The sequence below is a fragment of the Channa argus genome, chromosome 6, assembly GCF_033026475.1.
Source record: "Channa argus isolate prfri chromosome 6, Channa argus male v1.0, whole genome shotgun sequence".
In the NCBI taxonomy this organism is placed as follows: domain Eukaryota; kingdom Metazoa; phylum Chordata; class Actinopteri; order Anabantiformes; family Channidae; genus Channa; species Channa argus.
Genome location: NC_090202.1, coordinates 10,143,428 through 10,154,948, shown reverse-complemented (window position 1 = coordinate 10,154,948; position 11,521 = coordinate 10,143,428). Strand labels below are relative to the sequence as shown.

The 11,521-nt window shown below is 38.6% G+C and overlaps 1 protein-coding gene across 1 annotated transcript; it reads right to left on the bottom strand.

Annotated features, from left to right (window-relative positions):
• Positions 1–3,728: 3,728 nt before the first annotated feature.
• Positions 3,729–8,428, bottom strand: gpr184 (G protein-coupled receptor 184). Its single transcript, XM_067508366.1, has 2 exons — positions 8,026–8,428; positions 3,729–5,346 (listed from the first exon to the last, which is right to left on the bottom strand). Exon 2 carries the CDS (start codon positions 5,314–5,316, stop codon positions 4,282–4,284), a length of 1,035 nt encoding a protein of 344 aa, XP_067364467.1. The 5' UTR covers positions 5,317–5,346; positions 8,026–8,428; the 3' UTR covers positions 3,729–4,281.
• Positions 8,429–11,521: the final 3,093 nt, after the last annotated feature.

The following is an 11,521-nucleotide window of genomic DNA, read 5'->3' as shown; positions in this document are numbered from 1 at the left end:
AAGGAATGGGTCACCAAAGAAATTCCTCTTTGTCATTGTATTCAAAACTACTTATAATATGAAGTTATCAAATGATTTGTTCATTAGTGCATTAAATTGGGGAGGGTTGCGTCAGGAAGGGCATACTGTGTAAAAAAAACTGTGCCAAATCAACATGCGGACACTGATCCACTGTGGCGACCCTGAACTCACGGGATAAGCTGAAAGGACTAAAATAAATAAATAAATCATCGTACTGCCTCTCACAGTGACAAGCAGATGAAGACTCTATACTGTCTTGTTAACACAAGCTTATAAATCAGCACTATAAATGTTACAAACACCAAAAAAAGTGAAGTTGTTGTTTTTGCTGCTTCAAGAACAGGACAATTTTTCATACCTGTATCTGTTTGGATAAGGTTGCAAGCTGCACCACTTAATTTAAGCTAAACCAGGAGTTAAACCAGTTTGTAAACAAATCAAGCTCCACAGAATTTAGATTTTGCATGTCCCCAGCACCACTAGGCAGTATATTCAAATTACAATTAATATTTTCCCCAATTGAAACACACACGCACACACACACACACACACACACACACATATATTTGTGTGTGTGAGTTTGTGTGAAATGATTACAACTCTATTAAAAATTACAAATTAAATGTCTGCTGAAATGTCTCATCTAAAAAAGTATTCACATCATTAGTTTATTAATTTGCAAAAGCCACTTTGGCAGCAATTAGAGCTTTGAGCCCCTAAAGGCAAATCTCCACGACCTTTGCACAGCTGGGGTTGGTCAGTTTATCTTTTGGATTTGAACACTCTGTGCTTTGTGCCCCGTCCTTCACCACTTTGAGGGTGAAGCTTGGTGGTAGATCAGGCGTCATCAGAAGCTGTTCTTTGAAACTGCTGCCTTCTGACGTTGGAAATAAGGCTGATGAGAAGAGAGTTTGAAGGCCAGAAAACAAATCTACCATTAGCTCTCATGAGGCATTTCACATTCTCTTGCTGTCATTCTCCTGTGGCTGTGAGTTGTTTAGACTGGCTGATACAGCTTAGCATCCTCCATGACATGCTTGGGTTTTAGTCCTACATATGTCATCTGTTGTCCTCTATTTAGTGCCGCATCTGTGTGCAGCATGTGACAACCACTACACTGATAACCGTTCTTTCTATTTTCCTTCAAAGGATTTAGTTTTGTGTATTTTGTTTTGTGTATGTTTGTGGGTTTGCGTGCAGACACATGCACCTGCGTCTGTGTTTCTACTCCAATTCGTGTTAAAAGATGTAGGGCATTATGTGTTGCGTATATTGTAAAGCCCTCTTACAGGCAACTTTAAGATTAGTGGCTATAAATACATTTCCATTGAGCCATTAATACAAAAAAAGGATGATATTATTTTCTATGGGGCGAATCTATTTAAGTGAGCAACATTCATAAATTACATGCATTTCTTAGAAATGCAGTAATAAATATTCATTAGTGAAAATATCACACTAAAAATCATACATTATCACCACTTATGACTTATATTTCAACAGCATGGTTAAACTGTGGCTGCAGTTACAGTACAGTTAAAAGTGACATCAAATATCCTGCTCATTGTGTTGCTAATAAAATATTAAATCTAATGACAAACTGCTTCTGCGTGTATTGTTTGTGGTTTAGAAATGCATTAAGCCTGAGACAAATTGAGTTGGATTATTAAGACTTGCTGTTTCATTAAAGACTCACTAAATAACCCACTGGGCACCAGGGCAGCAGAAGTGCAATAAAAAAAATATGAACTGATTAGCAGTGATTGTTGACTATGGCAGGGGAAATTTAAAAAATTAATTTCCATTAAGTGCTGTATTGTACGTACCTCAATACTCAACTCAACACTAAAATAACTTCTGGACAAGAAAAGCTTCTATATATAATGCTTTCAGACCAAATGTGCATTATGGGGCTATGAGTTAGAACAGCTAATCAATGAATCCTTCCCCAGGAGTCTGACTACAGTCTGAGTTAGCTCATTAAAAGCTGAGTCTACAGAAAATGGTTGTATAAAAGGGGTCTAATGCCACAAGATGATGGACTGTGGCTTCAGTAACTCCTTTAAGCGTGACCACATTTTCACATTTGCAAACATGGAGTTATGGACTTATATCACTTTTTCAAGTAGTGCTTCTTCAAATTGCTTCAGTCCTTGCTTGGTAAGATCACTAAGGTGAAAGATGGTGGGAAAAAGAATTGACATATTTTAGAGAACCTCTTATGAATTCATATAAATGAGGTTTTCTTTATTCCATCTGTCTCACTTTCCTCAGTAGAGATTTTGACCTTTTGAAAACCCACAATCCGGTAAGGCTTGCCTTTAAAAGGCAGGTGTTCTTTTTTATTTGTCTTTTTGTCAGGACAGGACCAACCCAACAATGAATTAGCCTGTGTCATTATCGCTCAAATTGTATCTCAATTTCATCTTTCTTTAACAGTCTCTGATCTCTGAAGGTAAATTAGGGAACAAAAGTAATAAAGTGAAACAGTCGACCGCTGTTGTTTTGTTTTTTTAATATGAGTAAATCTTACATTTCCACAGCTGTCATGCTGTGGATTAACAACATTGTGTTTGTGCTGATCTACCATAGGGAGTATTTCTGACAGCGGGACAATCCTGATGGGCCTGACTCAGAATAAACTGCCCATGTGCATCACAATCAAGGAACATGTTACTCAGTGCAAAAGTGTGGAACACTAATGTATTTTTTTTGTAGTTTATGCACAAATATAGAGATATGCTGTATGGCACAGATGAATCAGTGATGTCAGGATTTAGCTACTCAGACAAGACTCATTAATTAATGCTTCGGTTTTGTTCTTTTTATGGTATTGGTTGACAATAAGAAAAATATATGAAATCACGAGGGTCATCTTTCACATAGCTACTTTATACTGAGAACCGATGGCAGACCTGCCTCATAACATGCTATTCATATACAACCAATTTGTAAAAGAAAATGGGCAGTGAAACATAGCAATGCAACCGTGACTGTGCTGTTAACCACATGATCAGAACATTTTAAGGAAAGCATCAACAAAGTAAAAAAAACTTTCACTGTCAGTATATTTTATTTGTTTTGTAAGATTCTCTGTTCATCAAGGACTGGAAAAAGCTTTGCCTGTTAGGAATCAGGTTTCAACTAAATGCTTTTTGGGGATAGATTTTAGTAAATGGGCATCGATTTTAGGAGACTGGGTTGCATTGCACCATGCAATATGCTGTCATAAGAAGTAAGCTGCTTAGTTTAATAAATAATAGGAAGTGCATGCACAAACCCAAACACATTGATACATTAGTGAGTGCTCACTAATGTATCAATGTGTTCTACAAATGGCTTGTTAGTCCAGCACTGCATGAATAATGAAGCAAATGTTTACAGTCTTAATGCTGGCAATTCACTTTCTCTCTTTTTATATCTTTTTGTCATAGTAACTTTTGCTTTTCTATTCAGAATTATTGATAAAAATAAATCAACATTGAAAACATCTTATACCAACTCATGCTTTTTCTCCTTGACCCATATGACCCACACAGCTGTACAAGAACCATGTTCAACAATATACATGATGTTAGGCGGAAGTTGTAAGATATACCTGTATGAGTTTACTATTTTAAGACTCCTTTCCGGTTTAAAATGTCAAGTGAATACCGCTCATCATGTAGCATGTATTCTGCAGAAACCACACAACCTAAAATCCAAGCACCTGTTTAAACCACAGCTTTATTTCGATACTCACATTCGTCAGACACTGAGCGCACAAAGACATGCTAATAGATGCTTTTAAAGGCATGATTAAGAGGTAATACACCTTTAGCTATACCAGGGTCACACAATCACAATCACAATATCCTTGTATAGATTTGAGGGAAAACACAAGGGCTCTTCAACTCCAGCAGTGTCCATCCACAAACCAGAAGTGGCTGCCATTGAAGAACTCTTGGGGGAGCAAAACCTGGGACCACAATCCAATTACAGAGCTCTGTTATTCAAACTCCCTTTGCTACACAGGATATGAGGGGGAAAAAACAAAGGTCGACAATGTTTTTCTCTCAAAGGATGTCTTATTGTCTGTACAGAGGGAGTAGATGGGTAGGGTTGATTATGTGATGTAAATAATCCTGCTACTCACTCGTTAATACTGGAGATGAGAACATTAGTTAAACAGCAACAGTAATACGCATAATCATGTATATGTATGCAGACACACATACACACATTTGTATTGTACAGATGAACCCACATACAGCTTACTTGTCATATTAAATTAATATTGGACTTCGTTCTGATGGTTGCAGTTAAAACACCGTCCACTGTCTTCATCTTACTACGTCCCCCAAAGCACATTTTTACCTCCTCCTGGACTCCGTTACTGACCAACACATACAGCACAGGGTCCACTACACAGTTCAGACTGGACAGTGCCAGTGTGCACGAAAAGAAGAAATGCATGTTTTGTTCAAACTGGCAGTACCTTCCTTCATGATGGGTGTTGTTGCTATAATAAAAAACTAAAGACCGTACTAGCAGGATAATGTGATACGGAGCAAAGCAAATTGAAAAGATCCCAATTACCCCAAAGGACAGCAGGCGGACCTTCCGTTTAACCTGGGCACTCAGGCCAGGACTTTGGCCCACAGTGGCCAGCACCTTCCAATAGCACACTGCCAACACCAAAAGGGGCAGCAGGAAGCCAACGCCCACTCTGATCATGTTGAACAAAGCTACAGGCCGCGGCATTGGATAAGTCTCATAACAACGGTCACTGTTGTTTACGTCATCATGGACGTCTGTGAGATTGTCATTGAAAAGCACCGTGATGTGTAACCCCACAACTACAACATAAACAGCAACACACTGTGCCCAGGCGTAGCGTGATGTACGGTGGGCCGTGGAGCGGAGTGGCTGCGTGACCACAAGGCAGCGGTCCACAGATATACAGCAGAGCAGGAAGATGCTGATGTACATGTTGGAGTAGTAGATGAAGCCAACCACATTGCAGGAAATAACACCCAGCTTCCACTGATGGTCCTGCAGGTAGTAATTTATCCACAGAGGCATAGTGAAGATAAAAGACATGTCAGAGATGGACAGGCTGAGCAGAAAGATGCCCAGAACGTTTTCCCGCCGAACTTGTTGCCAAACAGGACCCAGAGTCAGCACATTGAAGACCAGACCAAAAATAAAAGCCAAGATGTAAATAGAGACCAGGAACTCACTGGCACTCTTTTCGATTTCAACACAAAGAGATGAGTTTGAAGCTTTAACAGGTGTAGAATCTGTGATGTTCATTGTTACTTTCGTTTTCTGTCAGAAATTCTCCTGGAAGAGATGAAAAAAAAAGAAAAATGTCAGTATGACTAAGCAGGAGCAACACAGTCAAGATGGGTTTACATTTACAACACCTTAACATTCACAGAGGAGCTTCAACACTTTTTAACCTCCATTTTATATCACAGTTGAATGAGCTTAAGAGATAAAATTGTGCGGTTTCTTCCCTAGAGAAGATACAGGCTTAGTCACACTGCCTGATGATGTGAACACTTCTAATACTACCAAAACCAAGCCTAAGATGAAACTAAGACTACCAAAATCCCCTTGGCATAGCCTCAACAGCTACTGTAGGTGTGAAAAAACCCTGTTTCAGTTTTTTAAAAACAAAAGTCCTGGTTTCATTGAAAACAGTATTAATAATGGTGCCATATATGACATGAATTAGACGTAGAAACCTCTTATTCCGAACCTCCAAGCTAATCACATTTTTTATGACAATGCAGCTTCTTGATTAACTGTGTCTATATTACATACTAATTGCCCTGCATGACCTAGAACAGAGTGGCAGCCAAGGGCAGCACAGTCTGAAGTGACAAAGTGAGCATTTGTAGTTTACTGCAATCACTGATAATGCAACTTAAGCCCAATTTATCTGTACAATAAGAATTTATGATTCCGTGGGGGCAAACCAACCCAAAGTAATTCACCAGTTAGTGCTAATTTAAATGTATCCTGATGGAGTGACAGACAGTCTAATGAATCAGCCATCCGCAGAAAATGACGAGAGCCATTTCGCTGTTTACTGTGGTTAGAGGAACCAGCAATGTGGGTTATGTGCGCTATATGAATTTGACAATTTTATCCCTCCCTGATATTAACCGTTGATGCTTGGTCAGACCCAGTCCATTACAGAGCTGTGAGTGATTCCTGTCTGTCAGGCAAACACGCCCTGAATATTAGTCTGTGTTGCTTCCTGAAATGGCACAGAAAAGCCACAAAACACTGCCCACAAAGATTAATGTCACAATCAAAAAACAGATATTGGTTGTCTTTCATTCTTTAATGTAGATCCTTTGAGTAATACTCTACAAAGAAAATGCTAATTCTTGTTTTTGCCTTTTTGTTTTATGTAGGTCTTATTTGTAATCTGTTTTCACGTAAAAGCCTAACAAGGGACACGTGCTGCATACTAGCTTTTTCCTATATGCTCTTTATGTACAGCATTGGTTTCTGAATTGTATCCTCATTGAATTGTGTTTAGTTGTATTTTCCCTGTAAAAATAACTGCAAAATAAAAATATAATAACTATATGGATGCTATGATAACATGACAAGTATGACCCAGTAGGATTTTCATTATTAATACAGGATCCCTGCCACTCAGAATGTTACACTTTCAGAAAATCCAAGCTGCTGTAAGGACATAAACATGCCGTCAGAGTAAACTCACATAATCCTATGGAATGAGACATTGTGCAGGACATCATGTCTCCTGGGGGTATAAAGAATCTTCTGAAGGAGATTTATTTTTGCTTTATCTTTCTAAATTCCTATCTCTGTCTGAGATCTCAATAATAGGAAATTGAAACTTTGTTGTTTGTCTTGGTAAAAGCATTAGTTTCCTGGCTATGCTTTGTTGTGTCGCTCAGATTTGGCCTGGGTGTGTTTGTAGGCTCAGGAAGCGCCTAATGCCATTAGCGTCTGGAGAGACATAGGCTGTCCCATCGAAACTCAATAATGCAGAAGCCATCTAGAGTGAGACCATCTTCAGTGAGTGATGATGGGAATCTGTGTGTGTGCGTGTGTGCACGTTTGTGCCTTTTCATGCTTGCCTGCATGCAGGTGTTAGGAAACAAATTTGATTTAATGGAATGTTCATAGAATTTGTTAGTTTGGAAACTACATTGTTGTACCGGAAAGTTTTACTCAGAAATCTATCTCGTCATAGGCTGCTGTTGAGTCATTAGCTACAGTTAAGCTACAGCTATTAGTTAACTACAGAAAGCTCTTTGTCTCCTGCTAACAATAAATGAATAACAGTTATTTTTATTATTATTATTGAAAGTTTCACATATTTTAATACAGGCCTGCAGTAGTTGACAGACCTGGTCCAAGCCCTTATCCATTATTTGGTCCATTTGAGCCAACTATGTGTTAATATTATAAGTCACACTAACTCTGATTGTTATCATACAGCCTTGTGAGACAGTGAGGCTTTTAAAGAGCAAACCCTCAGCCTTTTTCTCTCGTGAGGGGAAATGTGCTGAATGCCAAATCTCCTTTGGAAACAAAATGGGAATATGTTTCATTTTGTGTTCTATAACTTGCCTCCCTAAGGCTGCATTTTAAAAGTGTCAGAGTCCACATAAACACAGTATTTCTGTGAATTCCCGCTGTTTGTTCTTGTCGAGCAGTTCTCTGTTGCTCTGCCCAGCCTGTTGTGGTGACTACTGCAGAAAACATTCAAACCTGTTGAGAATCAACATTTCTAGCCTAATTATTTTCACAACAGTGACTCACACGCGCACACGCACACGCACGCACACACAAACACACATAGTATGCCATCTTTTCCTTGACAACAGTCCACTTGGGATGAAAAGAGTGAGGTTTCAAAATAAATGAAAACCTTTAACACCATTCTTTAACCTTTTAACTTCTTCGTTTTTTTTTTTATGTCTAAAAGCAATTTTAAACATCCAAAGCAGTAATCAATAATGATCTCACCTGTTGTTTTATGTAAGACGTGTGATTGTAAAAGAAAACTGCCACCTGGGTGAAGAATTTCCGACACATTCCAGAGCTGAGCCAGGTTTGAGGTCAGTCCAGTAGGATCAGAAGATGAGGATCTGAAGAGACTCTTCAGAGCTGCTGACATGCAGCCAAGCCACTACAATCCCACATGGTGCTCTCAGATGACCACTACACTAGATAATTATCAGCCGATACAATTACTTCACAGAGCAGTTTTTTCCCCCTCTCTGTGTACTGTCTGATCTTTCTTTGCTCTGGTTGTGAGGACTTGCTGTTGACAGCCACAGTTAAAATGTCAGTGTTGAAAAGAGATGAGACGAGGTACAAAAAAGAGGCAACTAACAAGCAGGAGGAGGGAGGTTTGGTTTCGTGCATGTGCACAGAGGAAGTAGGCTTCAAGGGTGGAGTTAAACACTAGACTATGATAAAACATGTCATGTGAAAGTCCCTGAACTCCCCTGTCTTCCCACCCCCAATACCACCATCACGATTACACACACACACACACAGACACCTTTGAATGAAACAGAAATTCTGTGGGCAGAAAGCCACATGCATGTAACAACCTTAACTTCCCCATTTTATTATGAGTTACCTCATTTCAGAAATGATTTCGTAGTGTACGTCTCTTCACCTTCTCCTGTGTTTGGTAAATGATCACCTTCAGTATGACTCTAAAAGAAACCTGAAGTGCTCCAGTAATTTGTCTGTTCAAAGCTACTACAATGTAAAACTCATTTCCACAGTGTCAGTTCTGCACCCGGTGTCGGTGTGAGCCATGCGGTTTCCTGACAAGGCTGTTTACCAAGAACAACTTTGTGTCACTGCAGAAAAACAGGCCTTTTCTTTGTTTTATGAGAAAAATCGGGTATGGAAACCTATAGCTATAGCCTATAGCTTTAAGGTTCTGGCTCTGTGGTACTGACTCATATTTATCATGAATCTGATCAAGTGCAAAACCAGAGTAAAGTACAACTTTAACGTCATCAAGTTGTTTGGTGGCTCTTGGTATTGGTTTATCTGACACTTAAGCTTGACAAATATTAAAAGGTGAAAGTAGAGTTTTAGTCAGGGCTTTTCTTTACATTTAGTATTTCTTAAGTCTCAGTAACCATAAACCTTTTGGATTGAAGTATGATAAACAGAGATATGTACATGTAACAAATCATAAAGATTCATGACATTTATTACATCCACCCCAAATTCTGGGAACTATCCCTTTATCAAACTGTGGATTTTCCCAGAAACACATAGATGCATGAGTTGCTAAACCCTGAAGCAACTTGTGTAAACTTGTCTTAAGAGCATTTTTGCCTTGGTGAAGTTATGTCTGTCCTGTGATTTGTCTTAATTCTCCCAATAACTTTAACTTGGAGCGATAAGCTCGTATTTTTGGTGTGTGAAATTAATATCAATCATTCCTCCAATACATGCCGTACATAAAGAGATGGAGAGCAAAATGTACCTCTTTTGAGAACAAGGCTTCAGCAGGCTCATCGGTCAAACCAAACAAGTGTTTTTCACAAGTGTATTTCACAAGGTCATGTCTGTAGGGAAACGTGCTTTACTGCAAACCGCACATTTGCACTGCAAACGACATGATTATGACATGAACGCTTTGAGTGAATAGATACACAGTAAAGCATAGATGCTTCTTACTGTGCTCATTTTCTTGCTCCAGTCAGTTATGATCTCACACTTTTTTAAAGAGAAAAGGCTGTAAACATTGCAGTATGAACAGATCTTCATCTATCTCTTCTGCCGGTGTTTCACTAATGCATCACCTTTCAGAATTTCATTAGTGTAAACATCTTGAGTGGTATGAGAAGAACTGGACTCCCCAGATTGGACAAAAACATATCCTTTTAAATCCAGTTGAATAAACTCTGGTGCTTGTACGGCTTTCATCTGACTTGCAAAGTCTTAGAGTAACAGTCCTTTTGTCAACCCAGTACTGAAACAGAAAAATCTGCTACCAGTTTGTTCATAATGTTTTTGTTTGTGTTAATTGTGATGTTTGATATTAGTTACTATATTGTTTGTGTATATAAAGTTAACTTGTTGGTGCTGTCTTATGCTTGTATCTGAGTCATCTGTACAACTAATTATAAAAACATTTCTAACACACTTGCTTCCATAGATTATAAATAAGATTACTAGCAGTCATATTTCCAATTGTCCTTTCTTTTTCGGCCAGGAATAAGAATTAATATTATACATTCTCCCTGGATGAATGAGTCCATACAATGTGTGAGTTTCATAATTTCCCTCATATACCATTTAAGCATCACAGCATTCAACGTGGACATGCATTTCTGTTGTTTTCTGAGCAGAAGCAGAAATGTAGTTATTGATTGACTAATTGAGACCTATGCTTAATCTAATGTTCCGACATATTTGACAAACAATTACAGTACCGTTATTCGAACTAAACTACTGTGATCAAGCAAGTATTTAAACCCAGATAGATTTTTCACATAGTTAGAGTTTAGTTAGACTGGTATGATGTAAAATGAGTCCCAGCTTACCTTTTGAGTTTGCATCTGTCTGACATGCAGAATTGCTCAGCAATTTTCTGTAATTTTGCAAATTGTTTTGCACCGTGGAGTTTCTCCCATTCAAAAAGCATTATGTCTGAGTGCAAGGGCAAACTCAGCAGCTGGCATAGCCTTTTAATGTACTTAATGGCTGCAGGTCATTGGTTCTGCAGTCGCCAAGACTGATGAGGAAACTGCAACTGGAATTTGCGATTTTCAAGAAGGACATTTTAGTTTTGTGTGTGCACTGGTAGTGTTTCAGCTGGTATCAGATAAAATTAAAATATAAGGCTAATTGTATTTGTATAGGAGTGTATGTATCACGTTAATGCCATGCTCTGTGTGATGTCAGCGAATTAAAAGACAACTTGGCTAATAACCTCTGAAGCACACAGCCAATTAAATTTTGATGAAAACACAGCTTCTCACAGACTTTATTAATATAAATAAGTTCTCAACAGCAACAGGACTAATTGAATTGCTCTCGCTGGCTAACATCAGTTAGGGTAGAGTGTGTGTGTGTGTGTGTGTGTGTGTGTGTGTGTGTGTGTGTGTGTGTGTGTGTGTGTGTGTGTGTGTGTGTGTGTGTGTGTGTGTGTTTGTATTTGCATGTGTCTTTCGATCCCAAGCAAGAAATACGCATTGGGATGTCTCAGAGGTTTAGATAACGAGCGCTGGCTGTGGAAAAAACTAATCATTAGGTTTTCTGTCTGGGAGCCCTGATAGTTCAACAAAAGTTACCATTTGCAAGTGTCTTTTTTCCTTTTTGGTCTTATCATTATCATGATTCTAATGTCATTATTATAATGATTCACTTTTCTGGCAACCAAAACAACAAATCGAAACAATGTACAATGTTGATTACATTTTCATTAGATGAGTAACAACCAAACAACTGAAACACATTACTGTGTTACTTTATTGTGATGCTA

Bases quoted from the DNA above. Each gene is read 5' to 3' on its own strand.
- gpr184 (XM_067508366.1), bottom strand. From the start codon at position 5,316: ATGAACATCACAGATTCTACACCTGTTAAAGCTTCAAACTCATCTCTT.